We start from the raw sequence: 12,660 nt of genomic DNA, 5'->3' as shown, positions 1-12,660 counted from the left end.
TTTTTAATTTTTTTAGATCATTATTATCAAAAGCAGAGCTGTGAATTTTAATGATCTCTTCTGTAAAGTAGATAGATATTAGACAGGGAGAAATACAGTTAATAACTTTATTACATTATCCTAAACCAAAAAACACTCAGTATCATCCCTTCAGTGTAAGTGAATACAGCTGGTACATGCTTACCCAGCACAGGCCCAGTAAATTGGGCTGCTTCATTTTGAGGAATAAAGCATGCAACACATACATACAAACACACACCCAAAGCAGGTATAATACCTTTTCAATCAGATCAAATTTAAGACTGATTCTACAAGCTAAATACAATTATTTCATCATAATGAAACAGCTGTCACTTATTGTGATTCAGTTAAAATTAATTTTATTTGTATTATTCTCTCTCTGTATGTGAGCATACTTTGCTATAGCATGTTGTGAGCATACTTAACTCCTGCTGTTTGAAATGTTTGTTTAGAAAGTGCCCTTCCAGAGGACCCTGTTCACTGCTGCACTTTTGGGGAAAGAAAAAATAAACTGCCTATCAAACTGCCTATCTTTCTGTTACTGAACTTCAGTTAAACCTTTCCCCAGGATCAAGCAGTGTCACACTTCTAAAGACTGAATTCCTAATTTCTAAGCTTGTTCTCTACTTACTGCCCTGCTACCGGACACAGCCCACTAGTGAACTTTTGTATGGTCACAGGGGACCTTATGTACAGCATCCAGCAAGACAGCATGTGACTAATTTGCACCTGGAAGAAACACTAAGGCAAGAGAACAAATTTAAATGCAAGCTGTACTTGCTGATATTTCCTTGGAAACTGATATAGTTGAATGATGGAAAACTTTAACAAAAGAGACAAGGGAGAAACTGCTGTTCATCATTAAAAGCAGTATGTTCTGCCTCTGGGAAAGAGGAAGAATAAAATCCTACATAAGGCTTTTTCCAAAATGGGAACTGTGAGCAACAGTACAATATGTGCTTTTTACCTCAATCCCTGTTACAGAGTTGAATTCCTCAGACGATTCTGTGCAACTGTTTAAAAATATATACATAACTATTTTCTGAACTACAGAGCTAGATGAATTGGTACCGTTAACCTATTTTTAAGCCTGAGGCTTTCACAAGCTTCTAAAGCAAGTATTTCTGCATTGTATTTTCATTTCTGCTTAACCATGTGGTATCAGTTTCATTTCTCTTTCAGTGATGTAGCAGTCTTCCATTAAGTAGAGAAAAATATTTAGTGGCTGCTTGAAACAATGTTACTATCTTTCTTTTGATGCTCCAGCTTATGAAAACTGTAATGTTTACTGTAGCACCACAAGAAAAGGCAACTCTGTATTACCTAGATACACCTTCCCATCATGCTCAAAGACATCACTGACAGCCCAAGTGACACTACCATCAGGGTCATGGAAGCTTGCCACAATGTCTCCTTTGTCGTTAATTTCTAAGAACAAGCCATGTTTGTGAAGAAAAATGCTGTAGAATGATAAAGGAGTCACCTGTTTTAGAAAAAGAAATACACAGTATTAACACTTCATTCAAGAGGTAGGAGGGGAAATTCCATGACTAGAAAGAAATGGCTAATATATTGCTTTCCAGATGTTGCTCTAGTCAGATTCAGCTGTCACTTAATCTTTTGGTAATATCTACTAGAGTGTGTCTAAAGCTGCCAGTCCTGTAATCACTCACTGATCTTAAAGTACAGTCAGTGTCTGCTTGCTCAAGACGGTGTGGAAGTTGTTTGTACTTATTCCAGCTGCCAAAAGCCACCCATTTTCTAAAAGTAGGAATTAGAGGAACTTGATGGAACACAACTGAATCACCCACTTCAGTGGATTTCCTGTGCAAGTTCTAGGGAGAAGGCAGCATGGTTCTTAGAAAAAGTAGCATGGTTAATCATAACCAGCTCCATGACTCTTGCTTGGCAAGAATGACTTTGTAGAGTTTGATTCGTATAGCAAAATCCTCATATTTTCTGTCAAAGGTTCTTCATTTGCCTTGACAATACCATGTTGCTACAAAGAATGGGCTAAGAGCTTGCAACTACAGACTACTTACTTATTGTCAATACTGATTTTTCTACTTTATAAATGGGTTCTTGGTATTACGACAACAGTAAAACTGCTATGTTTTAAGATGTAAAAAAGAAAGCAGTCCTCAAATGTTCCAGAAAAATCAAAGTTAGTATGTGTTGGTATGCTGGCTGGTAAAGATGAAGCAGTCTCTTGCGTTTCCTAATGAAGAATAACAAGTTTTTTCATACTTAAAAAATTAACATTTTTGTGACACTGATAGTTAATACTACACAGTGTCAAAGTTACCTTTGCAATAAATCTCTTCAGGAATGGATACGGTCCTAAAGCATCCAGAAAAGGAGAAAAGAAACTAGGAAAGCGAGTAGTAGATATTCCAACTCTGTATAAGCCTGTGTGTGATAATCTGATGTTGTCTGGATACCCAGGCAGGTTGTCCACAAAAACTTCTTTTTTTCCTGCATTAGCTCCGCTCACCCAATAGCTGCAAAAAGGGAATTTTATATGAGTTACAGTGGCTGCTGCAAAATACAGCAAGCTTAACAGCATGGAAGATCCATCATTTTGAGTCATGCAAGGAATTTTTCAAGATACAGAAAAGGACTCTGCGGGAAGCAGTAAATGCAAAGAGGCACTAAACTTGAGTAACAACAATTGGTCAAAAAACCCTCATCTTTCTACATGTAACATAAAGAGTATCTCCCAGGTTCTATTAAAAAAAGCTAGTCATGGAAAATGTGCCTCTTAAATGAACACTAATATTAAGTTTGGCTTTAGAACTTCCATGAAATAGAAAACTGTTAAAACACTGACTCCCTTTAAAATGGGAAAAATGGGGTGTTATGCTAATCATAATCACGCAGTGACACTTGTCCTCTGAGGTCTGCTGTAACTAATAATGGAGTCATCAGGATAATTGTAATTGAGTCTGAGGGAACTGGGGTCTGATATATCAGTAAATCGGTATAAAAAACATTTGGCAGTGGGAAGAGCAACTGTTAATCTCTACCTAGAATTAACTAAAACCTGTGACTCTTGCAACAGAAAAAAGTTATTTAAACTGAGTTTCCAATAGCAACCCTGTTAACTGCACATCTTCAGTGAAGTAAGGAAAAACAGAAAAGGATGAACATGAAAATCATGTCTATGAATCGATCTAAAAACTTGTAACATAAACTAATATATAACATTTTATTGACATTTAACATACCGTATGATTCTACATATGCTGGTTTCTGCTATTAGTATGTAATCTTCGTAGGGAGACAGTGCAATCCCATTTGCCATGTACAAGCCACTGAGCACCGTTCTTGCTGTTCTTGTTACAGGGTCATAGGCCAAGAGGCGACCAAGATGGTTTGTTTCAATTACCTTAATCAATACATCTAATGAAAAACTAGGCTATCAAAATACCTGGTTTCAATTAGAACAGAAAATATTCAGCAGTTGTGTTAACATAAATTAGATAAAAGCAGACTTTACAAAATGGTAGATGGCATCTTTATAAAAACACTAAAGGAGCAAAGGATTCTGTTCATGTCATTTCCCAGGCTGAACACAGCATTCTTGTAAAAACAGGAACATGGGGGACTGTAGTGTATGGTTTATACAGCCCAGAGTTCTAACTATGCTACTCTGCAGTTCCTGCTTTAGCAAAATATTGAGGCCTATCAGGCTTCTATGAACAACTTCAAATCAAACAAGAAAGCATTCATGAGTGTTCTGCTAAAGCAAGTGAACAGCTGACATTTTACTTCTGATATGAAATAGTTTGAATAAGTTTCTTCTGCTACAAATCTGCAGGGCAGCTTTGAATTATATACACATAAGCCCTGTGAAGAGGAAACTGCCTTTATGTTTGTCATTTGTACTGGCAACCCCTTGTCAAGTCTGAAATACTAAACAGCAAAGATGATGTACCACCACACAATAATTCTGACAGCTTTAAGAAACAGCAAGTGGCACATAAGAGAGTTCAACTATTCCGGGTTTTTTTCCCCTTTTAATAACTTGGATCTTGATTCTCACCCCTTAAATATATTGTCCCTTCGTGTGATTTTTCTCCTGGCTTAACTTTATCCACAGTTCTGGTAGTAAAGAGGAGACTCAGTGTAAACTTTATGTCTGTGACCTCACTGAATTTCAGCTTTACAGACAGTTTGTTCTAGATAAAGTTTTCCTCAAAGGCTATGACTACACAGAAGAGATACCTTCAAGTACACCAGCAATTAGCTACCTTGCATTTACTGCAGTACAAGAGCATGCTTGTTAGACAGATACCAGAGAGAAACTAACAAGCTGTAAAAATCCAGACTGTAGTGTATGGCATGACAATTTCTTTGGGTAGTCATACGGAGAGGTTTTTTTCAGGAAAAGCAGCTACAAAATAGCACAGCCCATCCCCTGCCCCAGGGCTCCAGCTCGCTGCATTCATAGCATGCTTGGCTAAAACACACAAGCCCAGTCGAAAAAAGCTTGTCTCTTCTGCATCCTAGTACATGGTGCTGCCAGCACAAAAATTAACACTTAAGCTGCCCGAACAAATGGCTACAATGATTACCTCATCTCACCTCATATTTGTGATGTCGTCTTTCCCACTTGCTACTTGAATCCGTAAAATAAATCAAATTTTTCTTTGATATTTCTAAGCCATTTAGGAATTTGAAAGGCAGCCCATCCACACCTAGTTAATAAAAATGACTACTGATTAAAATAAGTGCAAAACCACCAAGTGTTCAAAATTATTCAGATCCACACAAGCTTAATATTTCAGACATTGCAATTCCAAATGTCATAGTTAATGCTATCCTTAATTTGTCCCAAGCTGAAGTCCAAGTCCCAAATTACTTTCATTTGCAGGGAAACATGTTCAGGTTGCAGCTCAACATAACACATACCAAACCAAAAGCCTCTGACAAATATAATTGCTTTTGTTTTCCTCTTTTTTAAACAAATCTTAAAAATACAAAGCCAATGGGCTTTCAATCAGTCCCAGTTCCCACACCCAGTAGTACTGATGTCAACTGATTAAAGTGCCTCAATCTTCCAATTTATATGTAAGCATGAAGACCAAATCCAGGATCAATCTACTTCCCCGCTAACTGTAGCATCACCTTTTTCACTCGACAGCAGGAGGGTTTTCTCTCCTGTCCTTGGATTGACTTTGTACAGGCCTAAGTATGAATCCACCACAATCACATTACCATCCTGATCCATTCGGACTCCATGGGGCCGGCCACATATTGGTTCATAGTCTGGAGTTCCTGAGATACAAATAGGAGAATGTGTAAGACCAGGAGGTTGACAAAATGAAGATCCTGAAAATGCAAAGGCTGAAAAGCACTAAACTACCATCCTTGAATAAACTACATCCTTAAAAGCTTCCTTAAACTGTCTCTAAAAGTAAGTCGCAATGGAAGTGACCGTATAACACCACTCTAGTCATCTCTGTTCCTTATTACTTAAGAAAAAAATTTGCTGCCAACCTTCAAAGAAATTCAGCTCTACTCTGTTTCCCAGACAACTTTAAAGATGACTGAAAAACTGGTAGGATTACTAAATCAGTGCGGAAAAAAAGGATTAGCTGCTGTTTATTTTATATCCCCAAGAAAAAGATGGGAGAAAGCCGCTTTTAGGAAAGATTTAACTACTTCCCTTCAGCTGAGGGGCCCAAGTGCTGAGGGGTCACATGAGAGTCCTATATAATCCTCAGGTAAAACTACAAAAACCAGATCTACCATGTTTAGTATTTTTATAGTGAGTAATCTTCCTGAAAGCAGTGAAATTAGTAAAGCTTGACACCCTACAGTTTTGTGACCTAATGCCCTCTACTCCAAAGTATGTATTCCCCCCTAGTACTCCAGTAAGCAAGGGACAACATCCATTGCAGCTCACTAGAGCTGTAACAGATCATTAACACAAGCTGACTGCTTGACTGACAGCTGCCAAAAAGTTCACAGCTTAGTTCTGATTTCGCTCTGAATGGATCAATCATTTTTGGTTTCTTAACCTGTCAGTTATTTACATAAGCCTCAAAACAGTTCAGTAATCTTTGAGAATTCTTTCAAATTCAGTCAAGACTAGCCCATAGCACAGGGACTTTGGGGACAGGGAAAGCACCTACATAACTGTCACATGTTTATGAAACGAGGCTAAAGCCAACCAGCTATTTTAATGGCCTTTCAGGCCTGCTTGATTCATCAAAAACAAACAGGATAAAAACATAAACATTTCAGTGTTTGTCTTCCTCGTTTACATGTAAGGAAAGAAAATGCAACCTTGTAGTCCAGTTACTGGTGATGGTACCAGGACATGCTATTCTGAGTCTTCAATTCTTTTGTAAGATTTGAACTGTTTCTAAAATACATTTTGATCTTGAGGCAGGAAAATAATTGGATAAATCCTGTCTTTAGACCACCCTCAAAAAGCTTTGTATAGAAGGACTTCTCTAAAATGTTGTTCATTTAAATAAAAATGGCAATCCATGGCAAGTCAGTCTCAAGGGCTGGAGAAGTGTGCCATTATGCCTTAATCTTGCCTACATTAAGAAAAAACAGGATAGCAGGCTTCTCTTACAAATTTGCATAAAAGAATCAGAAAACATTAACGGTAGCTAAAATAGCACTTCAATTTCTCATTCAGTGACATTTATATGAACAAGTTTGTTGTCATTTTCACATCAAAACTGTCGCTCACCACATTCAGGCATATCCTGCCCCATTTGAGTAATGAAATGCAGCTGGCCACCACTGATCATCCATAGTTTCCCATCCACAGTACCAGTGTAGATATTACCTTAAAATAAGTATATTAGAAGACTGTTTTAAAAGGGACCAAGGCAAATAAAACTTACTAGAAAAGAAGGACAATTCCTCATTATTGTGAGCCCTTCCTTTCTCTTAATTTATATACTCCATGCACACACAAAGCAATGAAACAGACAGTAAAACATACAGCTTAAATATATTTTTATAAAGCAGAAAGAGCAATAATAAGTTGGTGATTAGAAAAAATAGGAATTGTTCATATGTTTATTTTAAATAAACATACAACATTAAAAGCTATCTTACGACTCCTCTGGGATAGCAGCAAAGGCATCAAGGACTGGACTAAAGATTCATAGGGATGTTCTCTTAGTGTCAGTGAAAATCAGGGAAAGCATTAGCAGAGCTCACACGATCTACCTTTTTGTCCTGAGGGTTCTGCCATGTTACCAGCTAGCTAAAATGTTCAGTAGGCAAAAGGAAAACATTACAATGACTGATCCAAAACAAGAAAGTAATCCTTCTCCTAGGACATTAAAATCCTAAGCAAAAAAACCAAGTGTGTTTTGGTTTTTTGACCCTGTTTTGCTTTGGTTTTGAACTACCAGAATAATACCAAAAAATGCGTAAGTTTTCATTAAAGGACTAAGCACTTTTTTATATTGGATACCTGCTTAGCAGTTGCTTTCTCCTCTGCTTTTAAAGGCAAAAACCTCACAGGAAGTCTTCAAATCTTTTGACATTGTATTGTCAAATACAATTGCCAAAACCTTCTGTGTAGAGTATCAAAGGGAAAACACTAGCAGTGATTAAGCCCCACCTTTGAAAAATAGTGTCCTCCTACCTTCTGACTAGTCCAGGCTCTGAAATAGTACAATGCACATGACCAGTCCTAGGCTTACTGTTCAAAAAAAATACACTTTTAGTGTAAATTCTGTTAACTGTCTGGAAACATTCCTCTGATATGTCTTTTATTTACATAGATTGAACTAAAGTAGACGTTATTTTCTTTAGGTGTGACCTGCATTTTCACCCTGGCCTTGTTTGCATTTAAAGATGTGCACTGTCATTTGGCAACAGGTGTTAAAAGACACTGCATAGAAGTTATGCTGTCTTTCCATGCCAATATTACTAAAAAACCATGGATTCTGACTTTGTCTAAAGAGCATTTACACCAGAGCAGATAAACAGGTATAAAAATGTCTAGCATCTGCTCACACATCTATGGAAAAATGTTATGAGCAAAGAGGACAGATTCTCACAGTATCAGCTGTCAGATCTAGATTAAAAGAATTGTCTAGGATTACTGGCATACAGAAAGCACCTGTTTATCCAAAGGGAGAACTTCAGAGCCACTGTTCAATACGACAACTTTGCCTGGGAAAAAACAGAGGCTGAACTTTGCTGTCATAAAATATACTGGCATTCCAATGTCTCCCGAGGCATGTTGGAAACAGCTGAAATTTCTGATCACATACCAGATTCTGTATTTAAAGAATTGTAATGCTATTTTCTATCATGCTATGCACTAGACTATGATGCTATATTTAGATTTATATAGCTAGTGCAAGTGGGTTTTGCACCAGACTTCTCTCATGGGTATTTGTAGTAAAGTGAAGGCAAAACAGAACTATTCTAACTACCCATAATATCCTGTCTTATTCATATGGAAAACAGCATTTACCTAAATCAGACAACATCACCACAACACTTAAAACAATCTTGGGTCATATTGTATGATTTCAACTGACTGAATCTAGTCTCCTAAAACATCCTTAAATGCAAGGAAGATACACGGTAGCATTAACACGCTCAAGAAAAATTGGACCAAAACAGTATTTTATACAGCATCATGAAAGAGATTAGATTTGGCAACACAGAGCATTTGCAGGATTAGTCCTCATATTTAAAATACGCTCTGCAAAATTCCAGTTGTGAACACTACCCTTTCTGAAAGTTGTAGAGGAAGAAGTGGAGAACAAAAAGTGTGATAAAAAGACAATTTAAAATAGCACCTTTGAGGAAAGCAGGAACGAAACAGCTTTGAGAAGACATTTGCTTGGAATGGGTGCCTCAATGCAAGGTGTTGAGCTAGGTCCCTTCCAGGCCTATGCTACTATGACTGAAAACACTTCCAATTTCAGCTTGCACAATGGCAAACAAGAACATTCCAGATGATGACCTCTCACCTCTGTAGCACACAACACAAGACAGTATCTTTCAGACAAACATGTCTGGGGCTATTCAATATTTCCTTGAAAAATACCATAAAACTAGCACCAGCAATAAGTGAGGGTGTCTGAACTGCCTGGCTCGAACCACTCTGGGCTGGGAGTTGCCTGCTTCTCCCTACTGGCTACTGCAGGAATCTATTTTACCCACTTACACATCAAGAAGAAAACAATTCCTCCAGAACAGGTAAGTCCCAAGTCCACAGCAGTAAACCTGTGTCCTAAACAGAAGATCACAGTGTGTCTCCTCTATTTGGCTTGAACTTTCATTGCAATCCCTACTTTGGTCACACTCTGGGTAAGAGAGTTGTTGGAAAGATGCAAAACATGCTACACCGCTTCAGCCCTCTGCTTCCCACCATCTGTAAGGTTCCTACACCTACCATTTTGCAATCTCACAGCTGCCAGACTACGAAGATGAATTATGTGGATAAGTAAGAGGAGTTTTTTTGTGACAGTGAAAAGTTCTTTCATATTCCAAGCTGCTCTAAAAATATGTTTTTGAGAACTATGCAAATTTTAAAACATTCCATTTGCCTTCCCTCTCTGGCTCCGTGTTCAATAAGAGCTTTTGAAATAAGAGCGTGCTGAACTCAGCGACTGAGCTCAAGCAGCAAATTAACACTGCTTTTGGAGACCTGAAACAGAAAAAGAACAAAAACCAACGCAAGCTTACCACTAGTTCTGTGTCAAAAGCCCAAGCTTAGACTCACATTTAGAAGAATTCCCACAAAAAATCTTTAACTGTTTTTGCATGTTACTTTTAGAGAACATGCCATTTTATACCTTTTTAAAATTATATTTTAATAAGACTTCTATATGTCGCCAATTTGTGGGTGTATGTTTTTTAATATAGCAGTAGGACGTTCACTGTGTCCTTGGGAGCAGCAGATAACAAAATGTTCTGGAATATTTCCAGGGAAATGTTTACAAATGTGAAGATAAGGAAGAACATACAATTATCTTAATATTTTTGGAGCAATCATTTAGCAAACATTCCTATTTTACTTTCTTCAGATTTAATTCTTAATTCTTGGATTTAACTTCCTAAGTCTTCTATTTTAATAACTTGACCAAGCAGACGTATCAGATGTATAATATGTAGCAGAGGTATATAACTTTACCCATATGGAAGTTATCTACTTGCCTTCATCATCAACAGTAAAAGACTCAGGACCTTTCAGTTGGCCCGTGAAGATTCTTTGTCCACTCTGAAGCTTTTTATTCACTTGCAGTGATCCAACTAAGGCAGGAGGTGGCTTTTCAAAACTGCACCAAATGAATAATAAATGTGAGAGACAAGACAACGTTGGACTATAAAATTATTTGGAGAGAAAATAATAGGACTTTATTCCAGAGATACTAGTAACAAGGAATTCTCTTTTTTTAAAGAATTTGTTAAAACTATTAGTGTTTGTTAAAACTATTACTTCAAACTAAATTAACAATTCTGTGGAGCTTGCAGGCCCAGGTTAAAAAGAATACAGACTTTAGGTTTGTGTTTTTTTCTGAAATCAATACCAACACAAAATTGCCATCATCCTAGAGAGTTTTATTCCCTATCATTAGTCTGACATCTACTACCGATCTCTCTACGTGTATGTATGAATACTGCACTGGTCAGCACTGTTATGCCTGAAATTCACTTGTTTAAAAAAGTGTTTCTATTTTCCAGTTTTATATGAGAAACACAACTTCTCCTGCATATGAAATTAAGTAGCATGCTTTATATGCTCCTGTAGGATGAAAAGTATAAAAGAAGTTTTGAAAGCACAGGTATTTCCCGACAAGCACAAGTATGCTATTAAACTTTAAAATGTAGCAGGGAAACATACATGAACGGTTCTGGATCAATGGGAGATGGTAAAAAGTAAATGCTAGCAAAAATCGCAAGGACTGCAGCTGGAAACCCCCACACTGGGAACCTGGGAGGAAAAGAAAACAATTGTATATCATGCACATACAGGAGGAGGGCAGGAAGGGAAAAAGAAGAGTAATTTTTATTTTTTTTTCCCAAAAGTTAAAAAATCTCAGTACTAAAAGTTCAGACTAAAGGAAGACAAAGCAGACTGCAACAACCTGGCAATCCCTGCCATGGAGAGGAGTGGCCCTGCTGCTCCACAGGCAGTACTGCTGTCTTGCTCCGTCTCCACGCTGAAACTCTTCAGTCTCCGGACAGGTGATCCAGTCAAAAGCCACAAGGTTTCTTTTGCCAAGTTGCGTTTCTAGTAGTACATAACTGCTGTAGGCAGAGACCCAAGCCCAGTTACTTGTGTGGTGAGCAACTTTGATGACTCCAGTATCTTTAAGGCCTTTTACCAAACTTACCCCAGCCGAGTATCGGAGTATTTGCTATTAATGGGTTTTACCAAGTGCATACATAGTCATAATATGGTTGTTGCACACATGAAGCTATGAGGTCTCACATGAATCCACTTTCAAGGAACTGGTCAAACCATTATCTCCTCCATTGCAGGGCTGCAATGCCCACAGAAGAGCAACAGAGAGACCAAAGCGACGACCAAAGTAACAATTGAACTAGAGAGGATTAAACCGTTTTTAAGAAACACAAAATAAGTAACCAGAAAATTAAATGTACTTGTTGCCAGAGAAAACCACTAAAATGCCTTTAAAGATAAAAAGGGGCAAAAGGCACTTGCTGAGAAGGGAGGACCTGCGGATCACCTCCAGCCCAGGACACTTCCTCGCTGTATTCACCTCGTGTTTCTGCAGGCGTTTTTTTTGTAGGAAGAAACCACTCGACCGTGGGCTTTCCCACCCAACTACGGCGGCACAGCACCCACTGCGAGCCCGCGGCTGCGCTCCCTCTGCGGCGGAATCGGGTCCCTGAGGGCACAAGAAAGCCCCGCTCCGGCCCTGCCCGCCGTCTTCCCGAGGCAGAACATGGCGGGCCCGCTGCCCTCAGCTCTCTCCGCATCCCCCACCGCTGCCCTCCCAGGGGAGACCTCTCCTCACGCACCGCCGCCGGCCCTCCCACCGAGCCCACCGCTTACATGGCGTCGCGGCGGGCGGCCTCCGCCTCGGAGGACGGCCCGGCGGTGGGCGGGCGTCCGCCCGCCCACCGCCGGGCCGTCCTCCGAGGCGGGAGGCCGCCCGCTCTCCTCAGAGAAGAGGCGGCCCCGGCGGCGGGAATTGCCTCAGCGCCGCCCGGGCGGGAAACGGGAGCGGCTCCTCCTCCGGCGGAGGGGCGGAGTGTGAGGTAAATGTGGGAAAGAGAAGGGAAACTTCGAGGTATGTGCGTCAATTTCAAAAGGTTGGATTTTTTTTTTTCCTTCTTGTATTTGAGAAAAACCGATTGGTTTAGTTTTCCTGTATTACTCTTCACGAAAATCAGGAGACAAAACATACAAGTATGACTGGAACACATACGCTGAAATGTATCTGTTGTTCTAGGCAAACCTTAGCTTACACTTACAGCAAGCTGCACCTCCCCGCATTCATTGCTACGAGGAAGTCTCGTTCGGCATCAAAGTGATCAAAACACGAGCTTCAGGTAACAGAAAAAAATAAACACACATCACATAACTAAGTATTGCCAACTTCAACTTTAATAATGGAACCATCACTTTTTGCCATTTCAGTAATAACTTTAAGGGGAATAAAAACT

At 39.2% G+C, this 12,660-nt stretch overlaps 1 protein-coding gene across 1 annotated transcript; it reads right to left on the bottom strand.

Annotated features, from left to right (window-relative positions):
* Positions 1-59: 59 nt before the first annotated feature.
* LOC104828318 (adipocyte plasma membrane-associated protein-like) lies at positions 60-11,410 on the bottom strand. Its single transcript, XM_010561949.1, has 9 exons — positions 11,361-11,410; positions 10,868-10,957; positions 10,180-10,301; positions 6,734-6,832; positions 5,152-5,301; positions 4,609-4,721; positions 3,249-3,409; positions 2,327-2,522; positions 60-1,504 (listed from the first exon to the last, which is right to left on the bottom strand). The coding sequence occupies exons 1-9, from the start codon at positions 11,408-11,410 to the stop codon at positions 1,307-1,309; spliced, it is 1,179 nt and encodes a 392-aa protein (XP_010560251.1). The 3' UTR covers positions 60-1,306.
* Positions 11,411-12,660: the final 1,250 nt, after the last annotated feature.

The sequence above is a fragment of the Haliaeetus leucocephalus genome, unplaced genomic scaffold, assembly GCF_000737465.1.
Source record: "Haliaeetus leucocephalus isolate CR32 unplaced genomic scaffold, Haliaeetus_leucocephalus-4.0 Scaffold151, whole genome shotgun sequence".
NCBI lineage: Eukaryota > Metazoa > Chordata > Aves > Accipitriformes > Accipitridae > Haliaeetus > Haliaeetus leucocephalus.
Note: the sequence above shows the minus strand (reverse complement) of the source record. Positions and strands in the feature narration are given on the sequence as shown.

Bases quoted from the DNA above. Each gene is read 5' to 3' on its own strand.
- LOC104828318 (XM_010561949.1), bottom strand. From the start codon at position 11,410: ATGCACTTGGTAAAACCCATTAATAGCAAATACTCCGATACTCGGCTG. The intron at 4,722-5,151 runs GTGATGCTACAG...TTTATTAACTAG, and splicing joins CCTGCTGTCGAGTGAAAAAG to GTGTGGATGGGCTGCCTTTC. The intron at 2,523-3,248 runs GTATGTTAAATG...CCCTTTTTGCAG, and splicing joins AGCATATGTAGAATCATACG to CTATTGGGTGAGCGGAGCTA.